The following is an 18,990-nucleotide window of genomic DNA, read 5'->3' on the forward strand; positions in this document are numbered from 1 at the left end:
CGTTTATTCGAAACCGTGATTGTGGAATTGAGGGAACAAAAACTGTGTAGCATAGCAACGCATACTGGTCGCTGTCCGCTGCTAGTGGTGCTGAATTGCTGTGCTCTGCTCGTGTTCAACTCGTGAAAGTAGGTGTAGTTATATTTAAATGTTTGTTTTCATGTGATTTTTTCTCGTGATGCAGTTTTTCTCACTGATATGAGTCTCTCTATAGGTTCTGTGGAACAAACGTTCATAGTGGCTGCTTGTTTCCCCTCAAAGGAATCACAGGTGGTAGCCTAAAGTTGCATATACGGAAGTGCAATACATTGTAAAAGGCTCGAACTATTTTAAAATGGTTTTGTAGATTTGTAATGGTATAGACTAGGATATATTTTAAAATGGACATTGAAATGTTACAAATTCTATCCAATGAAATGAAAGGGAATTAGTAAATTGCTTCCATGAAATGCATGAATAGGTTTTAGTCTCGGCTGGTGTATTCAGTAATTTAGAGCAGTTTGTTTAGTATAGAATTTGTCGATGGTGCATAGCAAGTATAACCCCCATCATAAATGTTTGACTGTGGCATGCTGCATTTATTTGTTTGATGTGTTTTAACTTTAATAAACTTTATGATCTCTCATATCTGACATTTCTGAATTTCTCTCGAGTTGTGTCCTCTGTCTTTACACTTTAATAAGAAAAGCTACACACAAAGTCATCACATTGCGAATCATATATTTATATATTTATGTGCTTGTGTGAGGTACAATGTCCATGTGAGTAAGGCTATGTAAAGAATAAAATGCAAGAAAGGGGGGGGGGGGTGTTTTGTCAGTCGCACATTTCACGTCAAAACTCAAGTAATTTGGGTCTGTTGCAGGGAATACTCCTCTGAGATGGTGGTTCACATCTACATTCTCTCGTTTAAACTATAATGTTTATGCCAGATTTCCTCAAAATAAAATATTTCCTGTACTCAGAGAACCTCCCATAACTATTTACTTATACCAAATGTCCAGTACTATATATCGTTTGGTTGGTATTTACGTTTAGTTACAGGTCTATTCCGTAAATGAAGCAAGAATGGCGACAGTAGGAATGCATGTAATATCAAGCCTACAGACTAAGACACTGTCATCATTGCAAGCCTGTAGTCCTCCCTATCTCTTTCTGTAAAATATCTCCGGTTAGTCACAAATACAACGCATTTTGCTTATGTATGCGTCATAAAGAGATGTCTATGTGTTGATCAATGTAGTGAGCTCTGCGTTTCAGTATCAGTGTCATGCCGAGGAATAGAGGCTCTCTGCCATCTGCCTTGATGTTTACATAATCATGGGTCTTCTTCCGTGTTTGTGAACCTATACGATGTGTTCTCGCGAGTGCTGCCATTGGAGTCTGGGAGCTGTAGTTCATTTCGCACACCTGCTACACGATAGAAATTTTCCTTGAACCTAAGGTTTGGCTAGTATTTATCTTAACCACAAAACGCACAGTCCTATAAACACTACTAATCACACTAAGCGTAATTAGCTTAATAGGCCTATACATATTTTCGTTTGATTAATTAATTTGTTCTGCAGAATAACAATTTGCCTTAGCCAAACTGACATTTCGTCAAACAAATAGCGTCTCTCCAGAAGCACCCATGAAGGTGGGATGATAGTTTTTGTTTTAGCCAATTGGAGCGACCCTCCATTCATAAAGTGGTGTGCGCCGCTTTGGCAAGCGTGGGCTTGGAGTGTTTCGTAATCCTGACTGAAACAGAAAAACCTGTTCTGAATAAGAGCCAATGAAAAGCCTGCAGAGAGGCTGCCGTAATGATTAGCCAATCCCCTATCACCCGCTATCGAAACTGGCCCAACCTCTTTCGTACAGAAAATGGAATGAATGAGAATGGAATTTTTCTGACTGGCAGAGCTATTCACCAATGAAAGGGACGTACTTATTGGCAGACAGAAACGGCACCCAACCAACAATAGAAGAGGGCTGACCGGGAGTGTATAGAGTAGGTGGGGGGCGTGCACATAAATCTGGATAGTCTGGTGTGTTGGGGGAGTTGTGGGAGTGTGAAGCTACAACCTGCTTATAAAGGGCTCGCACGTTGTTGCTCTACATTAGTGCATATTGCCGTATTTTGGGTCACTTCACGCACAAAGACATTCGCTCTCATGGCGTTGGACTTGCTTCATTCTGCCGAAACGCCGTTTTACTGGGTCGGTGCATTTACCACGACCTCATTCTTGCTGTGGCTGCTCTATAAACTTATCACCGGCATTCGGATATGGGTTATTGGGAACGGAGATTTACTTTCTCCTAAATTGGGAAAATGGGCAGGTGAGTTGGTCTTTGAATTTTCACCTCCAACAAAAGGTCAACATCTTTTCACTGTTGAAGGACCCACAGACTTTAAGTTCATTCTCAAGATAATGATGATTCACCAGGTTATTTCAAACAGCCTACTAGCTTTATTCTCAAACGCTGTAGCAGCAGTAGCCGAGGTGATTCGTTCCATTGAGCGGTCGCCATTAGGTGACGACTGGTTGAACTAGCACTTATAAATTGCAATGTGGATAACATAAGTTGTCAAATCTCTCTGGAATGACATACGCAGTTAACAATTCTTCATCTGAATCGTTCCTTCGAATGACACCACTGTAAAGTAGCGTAGTTGTATAATTGATTGAAATGAGTGTATGTTTATGTGCATTTAGGCTATTATGGATTGAACTGGGCGCTGTTTTGGCTGTGGCTAGAAGTGATGATAGACTGCTAGAAGCAGCGTTCCGGGTAGGGAGGCTAGTGAGTGAATGACTGCGCCATAAGTGAACACATTTATGCGCAAATTTGATTACCTGTAATATCTAGGTGAGGACCCAGCCAGAGCTAACCACATAATATAGAAAAAAAAATGAGTGAGTTAGACATCATGATGATAAATTAAGTTATGTGCACTGGCAGAAGACTTAAGTAACCGAGACGTATAACATTAATCTACTTAAACATATAGCCTACTATAAATGACGAAATATGAAGTGAATTGTTTTCTAAAGATTCACACTCTCAATTAAGCATTTAATGCGAACAATTAAGTATAATATAGCAATGAATATAATTAAAATTCACTACTAAGGTAAATACGATTTGTGTTTCAAATATTCAGTTTTATTTGTCGAGAGCTATTCCACTAGTCCTGGGAGTTATCGGTAATAATTGTACCAACGTCATGGAAAAAAACGAGAAAAAAACCCGCGGAGCCATATCCCCGGCCTAGTCTGACCCGCGGAGCCATATCCCCGGCCTAGTCTGACCCGCGGAGCCATATCCCCGGCCATATCCCCGGCCTAGTCTGACCCGCGGAGCCATATCCCCGGCCATGTCTGACCCAGTTCTCCAGTTCTCTCTGTTCAGTCTGACACTGCGTCTCTCCACCAACGAGACCAGAAGCCTCGGTGTCCTGCTCTGCCAGACAATTCGGCTGTTCTGTTTGAACAAATGCTGCTGTCTTTTCTCAATCCTTCTACATACCATTAGGGACCCTTAATGGCAACTGATTTATTTTATTAACTGAATGTTCATTGTGTGAGACTGTTATTCAAGATGACGCAGTTGTGATCGGTATACACGCACCTGCATCGGTATGCAGTCTTCATCGTTACCACGTGCAGTTAGCGAAGGATGACTGGTGTGTCGCATAGGTGGAGTGCATGTAGGTGACTAGGCTACATTTCCAGGTAGATATAATGCTCCAAAGGAAAACTGACAAATTTCACGCAGATGACGATAGCCCAAATCATTTCAATGCTTTGTCATTGCACATGCGCATGAAACACTGGTTGAATTGCTTGTCGCAATGGGCGGAAGATACTTAAACCTAAACATGACATGGCTAAGGCAGACTCGGCTTCTTAAAACGACTTCTTCCGTGCTCGGTTCGTACATGTGTCTTTTAGACAACTTGTCGTGCGATGTGTTGAGTTCGTGCGCCACTCCTTGAAACCGACTGAACTCAGGACCTGTCTGACTAGTCTCCGCCACATTCACTTACAATGAGTGTAATCCCAAGTGTTCTATTTGACTCGGTGCCTCATCTTGGAGAACTAGTTTTTAGTCCTGACATTCTTGAAATACAACTTCAGCATAGTTGCGCAATAATGTTAGACAGTTAAGACAAACATTTTAAACGGGTCTTTTGTTTTATCTTACAAAAGTTGCACAATGAATTTACTCCTGTGCTGATTTATGATGCTTTTCATCATACACGTCGCCATCTAGCCCACGGGTAGAGACCAACACTAAGATACATTTAACTTGTAATGTAGTTCCAGTTGGATTGGTGATTAGTATTTCATAGATGGCAGGGTGTGGGTTAGAAGACAGATGATCGTGTTACTCCATTGCAACATGCATGCACGAGGAGCAACCAGACCAACAAGTTCCGTCGTTTGCGACACCAGAATAGGGCCGTATACGGGAAAGCGATGGATTTTTGATTTGGTTTTCTTCCTGCTCCATTCTGCCCTGTCTGCCTCAGAAGTTACTTGGAGACAGACATCGGAGGCTGCTTTTTCAATTATTATTCTGACGTAAAACCACTCTGGGTCGTGGCGTTGAATGTGTGATGGAGACCCCTTGTGCCTAACGCGAGTATTACATTGGAAGAGGATTTTTCAAGGGCTATTCTGTGCTGTGGGCATTTGGACGCTACAGGATATAGCCTGCATCCGAAAATGATTTTTCATCGTTATTATTTTCACTTTTAAACCACTTTGTGCTGGATCTCAAGACAGAGTTGTCATATTTATCATATCTTACATTTGTAACCAAAATTCTAATATGATTCAAATAATTACCTTTCTGTGGGTGTGGGGTTGGACTGTGGGTGTGGGATTGTATAACCCTTCTTTGAGAAGCAGATGCATTGCTTATGAACTGAGTCGTCTTTCTCACCCTCTCCCTGTCTTCCTCCCGGACCAACAGCATCCTCGTTGCGTAATAGCGCCAGGGCTTGTCTGAGCAGATGCCCGTCACATTGGGTTTAGTTGGACAGTGTGTTACCCAGGAGAACAGAGCACATTTAGTCTGAGGAAATGGCTTTGCTTTGCAGGAACAGTTCATTAATAGCTCTTTAGCTCTTTCTATGGTGCTGTAGAATTAATTCAGTTAAATCATGGTGTTGGCTGTTTGCAAAAATTCGATGAAGTTATTATAGCATTACAGATGAAGGTATGATTTGATGTAAAGCCATTTGTCTGTAAAAATTAAATCACTTCATTTTAAAAGCTTTACATACATCATTTGCTGTGGGGGAAATGTGTATTAGAATGAGCTGTATTGCATATTCATTGCACTGTTACATAGGGATGAGCCCTTATTCAGAGTCTCCTTGCTTGTGAATGTGGCATGCCTGTGAATGGTGACTGGCTGTGATTATCTCTTCTGTTCGTGTGTGTGTGTGTGTGTGTGTGTCTAAGGGGCTTGAGTGGGAGGGAAACGCTGGCATTCATGTGATGGAACACACTCTCTGACACGTGCTGCAGCTGAGGCTGATGGGTAAAATAGAATCTGTACAATTGGAGACATAACCCATACTCTTCTTGGAGTCTCTCTCTCTCTCTCTCTGTGCCCCCTCCTTTTTCTCCCTCTCCTCTTAGTACATCCCTTCATTCCCCGCCCTCCCCGTACCACCCCCCTCCTCCTCCTCTTCTGTCACGACTCCACATTGTATCTATTTATTTAGAAAAAGGAAATCTCCCGTCTGCTGAGTCCCTTTGGAAGTGTTTGTGTTTGTACTTTGAGCTCATGCACTCGATTCCAGTCTCACTTGCACTTTTAGGATGCCATTTATTTGTAGCTTATCTGGGCTAATTCTTAAAAAATATTAGGAAATATATTAAGAATTGTGAAGATTTTGCCTTTGCTGGAGAGGGCTAGTGCGTAGGCTACCAGTTGATGTCCTATACAGGGCTACTACATTTCAGTCAGACTAAGAGTGTCTCAAATGTTGCTTTTAGAGATGTAATTCGCACACTGTGTTGCCTCACATGACCCTGTAGACACGGTCGTGTTTTATATTGTCTGTAAAATACATGGCAGTGTATGTACTAGAGTGTAGATGTCCAGTGTATCACTAGATTGATGCACAGCCTTAGGTAGAGGCAAGACTTTTTTTAACGCTGTTCCTCACGTCTTTTTCTCTTAGTTTAAGTACTCTGTCAGGTCTTGGCTTGACTACTTGGTCAAATAGATGACCATCAACAGCTTGTTTTTCTAATGTCACTGTTGAATATAATTATTCATAATTTTGTTTTTACATTTTGGTTTCCAAGTAAGTTCAGTAGAACCGTAATTGGGTATTGCTATTTGATTCATCTGTACTCCACTGCAATTTGATTGATATTACCTGAAATACACAATTAAATAGCCTGACCTTTTTTAGTGTTTTTAAAAATGGAGATATAGCATTTTGGATCCACAGTCTTCATATTTTGCCCTTGATTTCTCTCTGAACAGTTGGAATATCCAGTTTTTCGACTGGACGGTAACTTGACTATTAACCTTAAATATTTCAGAACGTAGGCAGATTAGGAAGTCATCGGGTGCAAAAAAACTTTTTCTGCTTATCTGTGTGTATAAATATATCTATACCCCCACAAACCTCCCTATTATGTGTGTGTGTGTGTGTGTGTGTTAGAGTGTATAAAAATATCTATACCTCTAGTTTTCATCCTGATATAGAAAGCTATTTTGGTCTTGCGGATCTGGTTTGTACTTTTGATTTTGGCCATGTGACTGCATGTACTATTTAAAGCTGCCGTGTGTGTGTGTGTGTGTGTGTGTTTGCTTCAGCCCTGGCACAGGGGGAGGAAGGGTTCATTCACAAGAGGAAGAGAGAGGGCAGGGAGAAAGGGATCACAAGAGGAAGAGAGAGGGTAGGGAGAAAGGGATCACAAGAGGAAGAGAGAGGGCAGGGAGAAGGGGATCACAAGAGGAAGAGAGAGGGCAGGGAGAAGGGGATCACAAGAGGAAGAGAGAGGGCAGGGAGAAGGGGATCACAAGAGGAAGAGAGAGGGTAGGGAGAAAGGGATGCGACAGATTACATAACGCTGCATTCGTGGAGCACACAAGGACTGCAGTTGCTGCTGTCGCCACATCCAACTCTGATTGGATGAGAGGGGGGGGTGCTCTCGCCACATCCAACTCTGATTGGATGAGAGGGGGGGTGCTCTCGCCACATCCAACTCTGATTGGATAAGAGGGGGGGTACGTTGGCACCCTATTGGAAAGATTCACCTTTTTTAGTTGTAGTCCACAGCCTGCAAAGAGGGGCAATGCTGGACAGCTGTTTTTGAGTTTTCGATAGTAAATGGGTATTCACTGAATGGAATCCTAATGCAGCCAGTAAAGTGGGAGTTCATGACCGCGTAACCCCCACAGACACATGCAGGGGGGGGGCAATGCTGGCTGGGGCGCTGGGCTTGTGAGGGTTGCAGAGTGAGGAGGAGGGTGAGTGAGCGTCTTGTTAGTATTCAGGTGCTGAGGTGGCCCCAGACGAGGCTGCTATTTTTAGCCCAGCTGCAGCTTTTTTTAGCCTGGGGATTTTTTTTTCTCAATGCAGGAATAGGGAAGCTTGCATCTGCAGTGGTGGGGGTGTTTGGGACGCTTGCATCTGCAGTGGTGGGGGGTGTTGGTGTTTCTGAACAGGGCGTTCTTGCCTGGCAGTTTTCCACAATTCCATTTCTTTTGTCTTCTCTCTCCCATGCACTATGTGATTACTGGAAGATGATTTAAAACGCCTGGCATTATTGCTGATTTCTTAACCACCACCCATACCCCCCCCCCCCCCCCCAATACACACACACACACACACACACACACACACACACACACACACACTTACCATGTGTGCTCAGACACCTCTGTGGAGCGTCCGTCACTTTGGTGTGATTGACGTGTGTGCTTGCGTAACTGGTGGCTGACGTAATGCTCACGTGAGCGGGAATTGACTCCTGCTGGGAGTGTGTGTGTGTGATTGGTGTGGGATGCCTTGCTTTCATCAGATTTATTACCTATAGCAACCAGTATTTTTGGAATTAGAAATGAACATATTATTATTTTCTCAGCTATAGTACAGCACAGTGTTGATGTATTGGGTCTGGCTGTTCATCAACGCAGCCTGGTAAGTTGTAACCTTCATGGGGGGCCTTTTCAAAAGTTCTAGAAGGTGGGGCCTGCATGAAGATCTTCTCATTCATGTCGTCTTTTTCACCTGCTTAGATTTAATCTGCTCGAACTCTGACCTTGTGAACCTGCTGTCACACAAAGAGCTCACAGCCAAACCAACCTGTCCATGTGTCAGCTACGTGCTGGCATGCATGACTAGCTAAGGCAGAGTGGCGTAAGGCGCCCAACCCAACACACACATTCTCAGGTGTATGTGCTAGAGAACAGACGTGGCTTTGGCCTTCTTTAAATGCCATATACATCTTCCTGTCACTAGTTGTCAGTGGCTGTCAAGACGTCGCATGCTGTGGTATGCGCTCATATTATTTTGGAATGTGTGTTGTAATTGGATGTCACGTCTGCTGCTCGAGTCCTAGTTCAGCGCGCTCTCGAGGCAACAGTGTTTCCTGGACCGAGTGTCCTGGGGTGTAGGAGAGGGCAGGCACCTATCCATCAAATTAGTTTTTCCTTTATTAGAAAAAGAAAATGTAGAGAGGTTGTTTTTGAGTCTGACAGTCTAGGACTCTATTACTGATCACTGGTGGACTTAGTGGACTGAATGCTATCGGAGGGTGTCCATCTCTGCCCAGCACGTCTGTTTAGTGTTTATTTTTGTCTTCATTGGGTGGCTGGAGAGTCCATGTTGGGGATTCCATCCAGTGACCCTCCTCAGCAGCAAAAGTGCTTCTGGATGGTTAAGGGACTAATCTCTCTCTCTTTCTGCTGTGAAAGACCAGAATCAATTATCATTCTCTACCGAAGCCAGTCTTCTGCTCAGAAAGGGTAGAATAGTGAGCATGTCTCTCTTCTGTCCCCATCCGTAGGGTAAAATAGTGAGCATGTCTCTGTTCTGTCCCCATCCTCAGGGTAGAATAGTGAGCATGTCTCTTCTGTCCCCATCCGTAGGGTAAAATAGTGAGCATGTCTCTGTTCTGTCCCCATCCTCAGGGTAGAATAGTGAGCATGTCTCTTCTGTCCCCATCCTCAGGGTAGAATAGTGAGCATGTCTCTGTTCTGTCCCCATCCTCAGGGTAGAATAGTGAGCATGTCTCTCTTCTGTCCCCATCCTCAGGGTAGCATAGTGAGCATGTCTCTTCTGTCCCCATCCGTAGGGTAAAATAGTGAGCATGTCTCTGTTCTGTCCCCATCCTCAGGGTAGAATAGTGAGCATGTCTCTTCTGTCCCCATCCGTAGGGTAAAATAGTGAGCATGTCTGTTCTGTCCCCATCCTCAGGGTAGAATAGTGAGCATGTCTCTTCTGTCCCCATCCTCAGGGTAGAATAGTGAGCATGTCTCTGTTCTGTCCCCATCCTCAGGGTAGAATAGTGAGCATGTCTCTCTTCTGTCCCCATCCTCAGGGTAGCATAGTGAGCATGTCTCTTCTGTCCCCATCCGTAGGGTAAAATAGTGAGCATGTCTCTGTTCTGTCCCCATCCTCAGGGTAGAATAGTGAGCATGTCTCTTCTGTCCCCATCCGTAGGGTAAAATAGTGAGCATGTCTGTTCTGTCCCCATCCTCAGGGTAAAATAGTGAGCATGTCTCTGTTCTGTCCCCATCCTCAGGGTAGAATAGTGAGCATGTCTCTCTTCTGTCCCCATCCTCAGGGTAGCATAGTGAGCATGTCTCTTCTGTCCCCATCCGTAGGGTAAAATAGTGAGCATGTCTCTGTTCTGTCCCCATCCTCAGGGTAGAATAGTGAGCATGTCTCTTCTGTCCCCATCCGTAGGGTAAAATAGTGAGCATGTCTGTTCTGTCCCCATCCTCAGGGTAAAATAGTGAGCATGTCTCTGTTCTGTCCCCATCCTCAGGGTAGAATAGTGAGCATGTCTCTCTTCTGTCCCCACCCCTAATCACAGCCTTGCATCTCTCACAGCTCTCCCTCAGGATCCCTCCTCAGCACCCCCCTCTGTTCGCTTCTGTGCTGGTCATCAGACCCATCCCTTCCCCTGTCTGCTGCACAGTATTCGTGAATGACCGCTGCCCATAGTAATCACGCATGTGTGTGGTGAATGTCATTGTGCTTGTAGGATATTGTGCATGTAGGATATATATGAAGCTGCATTGAAGTGTAAAAGTGTCTTTGCTGACATGAATGACTAGTTTGTGCTGAGAACTAACGTAATGCATTTGTCTTTTGGCCACGTTACCACGTTACCAGCAGTGTTTAAAACAAACTACCACACTTGGCATAGCACACAGTTGAACTGAGCCCAGTGCATGGGGCAGTAGGGGTAATGCATGGGGCAGTAGGTGGGGGGTGTAATGCATGGGGCAGTAGGGGTAATGCATGGGGCAGTAGGTGGGGGGTGTAATGCATGGGGCAGTAGGGGGGGGGTGTAATGCATGGGGCAGTAGGGGTAATGCATGGGGCAGTAGGTGGGGGGTGTAATGCATGGGGCAGTAGGGGTTATGCATGGGGCAGTAGGTGGGGGTGTAAAGCATGGGGCAGTAGGGGTTATGCATGGGGCAGTAGGTGGGGGTGTAATGCATGGGGCAGTAGGTGGGGGGTAATGCATGGGGCAGTAAGAGGGGGGGGGGTGTAATACATGGGATGGAGGTTTACTGTTTGCCCAGTGATGTATTGTAACGGTCTGTTTTGACTGTTGCTTATATTTAACAAGTGTACCAAATATGCATTAGCCTTTAGATGCTTAAATCTACACGTCTTCACAATGTGCTATCCTGGAGCCAGAGGAACTTGGCTCTATACATTATAACACTTGATCAGTATGAATAGTTACCTCAGTGAGCTTTTTGTGCAAGTGGTTTGCGGTTCTTTCTGATATGGGGCTTGGATCTTACCTGACTTTTTGAATCTCTTTGGTCTGTCTTTCTACACAGATTCTTCTCTGCACTTAATTGTGCAGAATTTGAAAGTTTGTGTTGGGGTTGACTCCAACATTCTGTAAATGCTAGATAAATAATAAAAAAAAAGAATGCTTTTGTCGTAAGATGAGGATGCGGAACGTAAGATGAGGATGCGGAACGTAAGATGAGGATGCGGAACCCCTTGACTGACTTCTGTCTTTTTTTCCAGTTGTGACTGGCGCCACGGACGGCATTGGGAAATCCTACGCTGAGGAGGTGAGTCTCCTCCGGCCCCTGTTTCTTTTCTTCTTTCCTCAGAAGCGCAGTGACTCATCTGTGTGAGTGAGGACTAGAGGCTCTGCTCAGAGACCAGGGCAGGGAGCCGTGTGTGTGTGTGTGTGTGTGAGAACGAGAGACCAGGCCAGGGAGCCTTTAGAGTATTAGTGTGTGTGTGTGTGTGTGTGTGTGTGTGAGAGAGGACGAGAGACCAGGGCAGGGAGCCGTGTGTGTGTGTGTGAGGACGAGAGACCAGGCCAGGGAGCCTTTAGAGTATTAGTGTGTGTGTGTGTGTGTGTGAGAGAGAGGACGAGAGACCAGGGCAGGGAGTCTTTAGAGAACTAGTGTGTGTGTGTGTGTGAGGACGAGAGACCAGGGCAGGGAGCCTTTAGAGTATTAGTGTGAAAGAGGAGCCCTCGCACGGCTGCCTCTAATACACTGAGTGACGCGCGCACACACGCACAGTCACACACACACACACACACGCACAGTGACGCGCGCACACACGCACAGTCACACACACACACACACACGCACAGTCACACACACACACACACACACACACACATGCACACGTGCACACGCATAAGCACATGCATACACACACTCACACAAGCACATGCATACACGCACACACCCTATGCAAACATACACTTAAATACACCACACATGTATTAACACATTGTGCACTCTGTTCACTCTCTCCCTCACAAAAGACCAGTAACGTTCACGTGTTGCTCTCAATCTTCCATCTACCACATGCTCCATCTCCCACATGCTCCATCTCCCACATGCTCCATCTCCCATTGTAATTTAACATGGGACCGTAAGGGCTCGAGTTCAAGTCAAGACAGATAAAGCCTTTAGGTTTAAAACGCTGTTAAAGCGCTGTTAAAACGTTGTCTTTCTGTGTGGTTTTTTTACAGCTTGCTCGAAGAGGTTTTGCCTTGATGCTCATAAGTCGTTCCCAGGAGAGACTAGATGACGTCTCCCAATCACTCAGTAAGTCCTTGACCTCGGTGCGTATGTTCTACTCTGAAGGTGGAAGACGGTCACCATGAAGGCTGTCCTCTACTGTGGTTTTGCAGTCCTTGGTTTCCTCTTTGACGGGACACTGAGAACTGGGCATTGATATTGAACATCCTGTTGGCAATGGCATGTCGTGTTGGTGAACATGCACTGAGACGTACTGGCATTGTTGGATGGCTGATGTACTTCTCCATGTATTCGCTGTGTTACGCCTGAAGAATGATTGTTTTTTGTTTTTATCAAATGTTTGATGTTTGTTCCTTCACCCTCCCGTGGTAAGAGCCTGGAACTCTTTCAAATGACATCTGTCGTCATGGAGAGGAGATGTGGGCCCTGAGCGCATATGGAAGGGGGGGGGGGGGGGGCTGCGTATGCCCATCACACAACCAGGCCAACATTCAGCCTAGGCTTCTGTTTCTCTTTCTTTGTTTCTCTCTCTTTCTCTCTCTCTCTCTCTCTCCCCCTCCCTCCCTCCCTCCCTCCCCTACATAACCCTCAGCAGGCTCTTCCTGCTCCGCTTCATCCTCCACTAGGGAGTGGGGCCTTTAGAGTCAATCCTGTTGCTTTTGACTAGCTCCTGTGTCCGACACACACACACACACACACACACACACACACACACACACACAATCCTTCAGCAATGTAACCACACAATGGCTGTGACTGCATTGCATGGCTGGACCGGGGCTCTGCAATTACCCAGAGTGCTGCTCTGCCACAGTCGTGCTTGAAGCCCGGCGGGGGGGGTGGGTATGGGTCCTCATGAGCCAGAGTTCTCTGTGCCAACCCTGGCACTCCCATCACGCGCTCAGCCTGGCCACTCGGGGACAGACGAGGAAGGACGGGTGGGGGCGAGGGTGACCATGCTGCCGCTCAAAGAACCCCCCTCTCCTTTCATTTGGCCAGTAGACTTTGTGGCTGAATTTTCGAGTTGACCTCTCCTCCTTTCTTCATCACCAAGCCTGTCCTTCATGGGGTGTGTATGGAGCTTGCTGTAATGTCACCTTAGTGAGCGATCACTTCTGCACTGGCACAAGCAGTCTTTGCTCGTAGCACATTGGAGGAATTTTCCTCCCATAATTCACCCCAGAGCGCTGCCGGCAAACGAGTCTTTGGACAATAAATTGTAATTGCAGCAGGCGCGGCAAAAGGCGGGAAGGGAGGTGTGTCGGAAGCTGCATTCTGTGGTATACAGCTCCCCCTGCTGGGAGAAATTGATCTTGTTTGCTAGCGCCGTTGTTACCAGCCTGTGTGTGTAGAGGTACTCAAATTTGTTGGCAGCTACTGAGGTCTTATTCTCAGGGCGTGAAGGGATGTACTCTCATGCCAAATCATACAGGCCAAACTCCTGAAACTCCTAAAGAGATCATGTCGCAGGTTTGAAGTTGACGTAATGTGTTCATTGTTCTCTCACTCTCACACACACACACACATTCTCTCTCTCTCTCTCTCTCTCGCTATCACTCACACACACATTCTCACTCTCACTCACACACACACACACATTCTCTCTCTCACTCTCACACACACACACACATTCTCTCTCGCTCTCTATCTCTCTCTCGCTCACACACAGACACACTTGTATGTTGGTTCTATATACATCTTACATCTCAAATCAATTAGTGAATGGTTGTAGACTATGATTGAAGCCATTCTGCCACATTGAGATGTGTCTTTAATCCAACAGAGAGCATGTACAAGGTGGAGACCAAGACCATAGCTGTGGACTTTGGAGGGGCGGACATCTACCCAAAGATTGAAGCCGGACTGGAAGGGCTGGAAATTGGAGTTCTGGGTGAGTTGATGACCTCATTCTTGTAGAGTGCTGCCAGCGCGTGTTCCTCCTTCTCACGTGAACTCCACGGTGTCTCTTGTCTTAACTCACACATGCTTGGCGCTTTGTGTGTAGGCTCCTTATCGGTGTGAAAATATGCTCCTTATCGGTATTTCTCAAAATATGCAGTATCCGCAAACGTAATGTTCACTGCACAACCCCCCCAACCCCCGGCCACCCCGAACACACCTGTTTTGTGTTCCCTTGGTATTTGGTTAGCTTTCGAGTGAAACAAGTTTTTTTTTTTTCCATCCACATAACATTTGATGAATTATGTGTGTGGTAATGAAGTCAGTGAAGCATTGTGTGCTCATTTAATATGTGAATATTATTTCTGTAGTTTTTGAAATCTATTTTGCCGTAGTTTTTGTAATGGCTATATTTGTAGATAAAATAAACTTTGGTTAATGCTTGTCTCGGGGAAGTCTGGCTCATTCTTATTTTTCTACTGCCCCCTTCTGGTGATGAGGGGAACAGTCACTGAGAGCTGTAAAGCACTGTGATGGTAACACTTTGTTTTTCTATTTGTGTTTCTTCGCAGTGAACAATGTTGGAATCTCTTACTCCTACCCAGAGTTTTACCTGAATATACCTGACTTGGAAAACGTGAGTTACACTGCATCAGGGCCTGTTGTTTAGTATTACAATTAAGCAAGAGGCAGTTGGCGGAATTCACGGTCACTGACTGACCTCTTTCTAATTAACCCTTCTCCTTTGTTTCATTTGTTTTAGTTCATCACTACCATGATCAATGTCAACATCACATCCGTGTGTCATGTAAGAACCATCATATTTGCAATCTTCTGAGTTTATCTCCGAGACCTGAACGGATCCATGAAAACTGAAAATCAACTGCTATTATATTAATTAGTCAAACCAAATGCACTTCTCTGTTAAGTGTGCAATTTGTTTTAAGGCTGCCTTTTATATTTATATGTAGCTCTGTTTTCTAAGTAAGCGTTCACAGGTTCTATATGTATTATATTTAGTCCAGAAAACAGGCCAACACATTCATACACCATCCACCTCTTTCTCTGTTGGTGATGTACCTGCAGTTGGTGATGTACCTGCAGTTTTCATGTTGTTCCCAGAGCAACACTAAACTACACCAATGCTGTCTGCTCTCACCGCCTACGCACTACCTTCTCTCCCACACCCTCTTTTTTCTCTCTCTCTCTCTCTCTCTCTCTCTCTCCCCCCAATTCAATTTTTCAATTCAACAAGCTTTATTGGCATGAATGTAAATTTTACAGTGTTGCCAAAGCATTCAATACAACAATAATAGTAATACAGATAATAGTAATAATAAAAATAACACCTGGCTATTAAATTAACAGAAAAAAAAATAAAAAAAACTATGGATTATTATGTTACTCATCATGTAACATGGGCTGTTCTCTCAGGATGTGGCAGGATTGGATGTACTCAGCAGCTAGGTGGACACAACTGTCTACTTCCCCCAGGAGGAATGATAGTTTTTGTTCATTGTTTGTGTCAAGAAATTCGGGACAAATGCGTTACACTCTCTCTCTCTCTCTCGCTCTCTCGTACTTCTATCAAGTGCCCCATCACCACCACCCATACAAGCATGACACCAAACAGTTGAATTCTGTCAATGAACAAATTCAGCAGGACTGTAGAATGTAGCACAACGCTTCATGTGACATGCTCCTGTGCTGATTTGGTCTTATGTTGTGTTTCCCATATAGATGACTCGTTTGGTGCTGCCCAGAATGGTTCAGAGGTAAGCAGACTGTCATCGCTTGTATAGTATGTATATAGTATGTTGCAGGTGCAAGCTTGGATTTAACTTCTACACTAACTGCTACAGTACCTAGATGGCATTGAACAGTGTTGAAGCCATGAAGTTCTCCTCCATAATGGGTCATTTAGGCTACTTCTCAGATTAGTTTTGGATTATGCATGCAATGCTCCAGACTAAGTACTTGTACCAGTTGTCCTGACTAGTTGTGACTGAAACACTTGAGCTGGCAGCTGCAGAGTGCTGTACAGTAGGAACTGGCCTTCTGAGTGCGCTCCAGAGTGGTGTAGGAACTGGCCTTCTGAGTGGCAGGTTCCCACCTTCTGTCCAGGTCATGGTTCTTGTGGAGTGCCTGTAATTGAAGCCATATAGAAGTGGCGTTGGCACATGTGTTGGTGCGCATGTGAGGGTGTTCCCCACCACCACCACCACCTCCATTGTGTGAATTGAAAAGCATCTACTTAGAATATGTGTGTGGGTGGATGTACAAAATGTAGTCTTTTCATTGGCTGGGGAGTGAGTCCCACGTCAAACCAATAGGAGAGGCTAACAAATGTGGTGGTAATAGGAGCAGTCCTCGCCTCCCCAGCCCCTCACACAAGCACATCAGCACAGCTGCAGGGCCACTGCATGACAAAGCTGGTGCCATGGCAACACACCAGGCAACCACGATTGGTCTATGGTGTCTGTGTGTATATGCACAAAAGCACTTCATTGCTGCCAGGGCTGCATTTTGTGGGTCCTGAATAGTTAAGGCCACGTTCAAACCATAACAAAGGTTCTAAAGGTCTGTGTTCTATGTCCAAAGGTGTGATTCTGAAAGGTTCTAAAGGATTTGCTGTCTCTGTGTTCTAGGTCCAAAGGTGTGATTCTGAACATCTCCTCAGCCAGTGGCATGTATCCTGTTCCACTGCTGACTGTGTACTCCGCCTCCAAGGCAAGTGCCCAACCTCTGCTGTCTTCACTCGTACTTGTGGGCCTGCTTATTTGTTTGTGTTGTTTGTGTCTCTTATCTGATGGTAGTTTAACAGACACGTTTACGATTCTTCATTTGTGTCTTATCTGATGGTAGTTTAACACACGTTTTATCCGATGGTAGTTTAACAGACACGTTTACGATTCTTCATTTGTGTCTTATCTGATGGTAGTTTAACACACGTTTTATCCGATGGTAGTTTAACAGACACGTTTACGATTCTTCATTTGTGTCTTATCTGATGGTAGTTTAACACACGTTTTATCCGATGGTAGTTTAACAGACACGTTTACGATTCTTCATTTGTGTCTTATCTGATGGTAGTTTAACAGACACGTTTACGATTCTTCTTTAGGCCTTTGTGGACTTTTTCTCTCGTGGACTCCATACTGAGTACAAGTGCAAGGGCATCATTATCCAGGTAAATTCGTCAAATGACTATTTCCATATTATTTATTAACATGAATCACATTCTTACAGACTTAGCCTAGCCAGCCTAGTCATTAATAATGTAGTATTATTATTATTATTATTATTATTATTATTATAAATAAAAATTTCTGTCTGCTTGTCCCCACAGAGTGTTCTCCCCTTCTTTGTGGCCACCAAGATGACCAAGATCAGGAAGCCCACCCTGGACAAGCCCACTCCTGATCGTTATGTTGCTGCTGAGGTGCAAACCGTCGGACTGGAAGATCAAACTAATGGCTATTTCCCCCACGCGTTTATGGTAGGTCTTGAATTTCCCCTTAGGGATCAATAAACACTCTCTCTCTCTCTCTCTCTCTGTCTCTCTCTCTCTCTCTCTCTCTCTCTCTCTGTGTGTTTAGTTCGGACCTTTATTTCCTATCTACATGATGCTTAGAGAGCCAATGAAAAGAATCCACCTACTGTAATAAACATCAACCAGACTTGAAGGACTGCACAGTGCAGTCTGTAAAGCAAGTCTCCTTTTTAATTCATGCTGTTTTGAAATTGCAGGGCTGGTGGTCTGCTGTCTTCGCACCCATCCAACTGGTTCTCTACCTCGGTGCGCGGATGAACAAGGCTCAGCGTGGAGGTTACCTGAGGAGGAGAAAACTGAGATAAGCTGATCGGATTTGACCTGAGCTGACCAAAGAAAAACTTCAGGCCCAGACTTGACTGTACAAGCCCCTGCTGTTTAGTTTACATGGAAGACCATTGGCCATATCCATACGTACAATGACTTTGTATGTTTTTGTATCTGTCTAGGTTTTTTTTATATACATATTGCTTGAATATTTGTACTATTTGTTTTCCTTTCCAAGGTGTGTGTGTGTGTGTGTGTGTGTGTGTGTGTGTGTGTGTGTGTGTGTGTGTGTGTGTGTGTGTGTGTTACTGTATTGTCTTTTTTGGAAATTGTATACAAATGGCAAAAAGTCTGCTACAGGTAAAAAAGGCTTACAAACTGTGATCTTGTTGGTTCAGTAATGTAGATTTCAGAACAACGGAAAGTTTGTATTCATTATTTTTTCCATGTTTTATGTCCCACATCCTGGATTACTTATGTGCCTTAGTGCCCTGAATCTTGATAGCATGACCAAAACATCCTCTCACTACGTGCCTTGTTTTCTATAGACCACCTAAGGTTTATTCTTACGGTTCAGATCTTCCATCTTTTTCTACTATATTTTTAGGTTTTGAATATTTAAAAGGTGCTGGAAATGTATTGGTGAGTTTCACTGATTTCCATAATGTAGGCTACTTCTAATGGAACCAAAAGTCTTAGCCGATAAACACCATGGCAATATTATAATGTAAGATGAAGCTATCATCTGAAGACCAATGAGCAGGACCTTTTGTCCCGTGAGCAGTTGGTTGCATTTTAAAAGTAGCGCATCCATCAACTACCAAAGAATGAACCCATAATGGAGTGGATTCAGCGCTGCGTTATCTTATTGTGTAGCACAATCTTGTTTGGCTGGATTTTCACCACTGGCTTTTGGCCTAATTTAGTGTTTGTTTGACAGAGGTAACTTCCAACCAATGCCCTCTCATGAATATTTTGTATGGAAACATGCACTGCCAAATATGTGACATACAATCTTGTTTGTTAATAAAGTTTTCAACTTC

The 18,990-nt window shown here is 44.5% G+C and overlaps 1 protein-coding gene across 1 annotated transcript; it reads left to right on the forward strand.

The window, feature by feature from the left end:
* Positions 1-2,078: 2,078 nt before the first annotated feature.
* hsd17b12a (hydroxysteroid (17-beta) dehydrogenase 12a) lies at positions 2,079-18,990 on the forward strand. Its single transcript, XM_076271572.1, has 11 exons — positions 2,079-2,322; positions 11,246-11,292; positions 12,219-12,294; positions 14,012-14,119; positions 14,700-14,764; positions 14,891-14,935; positions 15,868-15,902; positions 16,776-16,857; positions 17,252-17,317; positions 17,477-17,626; positions 17,878-18,990. The coding sequence occupies exons 1-11, from the start codon at positions 2,157-2,159 to the stop codon at positions 17,983-17,985; spliced, it is 948 nt and encodes a 315-aa protein (XP_076127687.1). The 5' UTR covers positions 2,079-2,156; the 3' UTR covers positions 17,986-18,990.

This window comes from Alosa pseudoharengus, unplaced genomic scaffold, assembly GCF_046254945.1.
Source record: "Alosa pseudoharengus isolate Yale_2024_CS ecotype anadromous, Long Island Sound unplaced genomic scaffold, YU_APseudo_1.1 YU_APseudo_1.1_scf_10, whole genome shotgun sequence".
NCBI lineage: Eukaryota > Metazoa > Chordata > Actinopteri > Clupeiformes > Clupeidae > Alosa > Alosa pseudoharengus.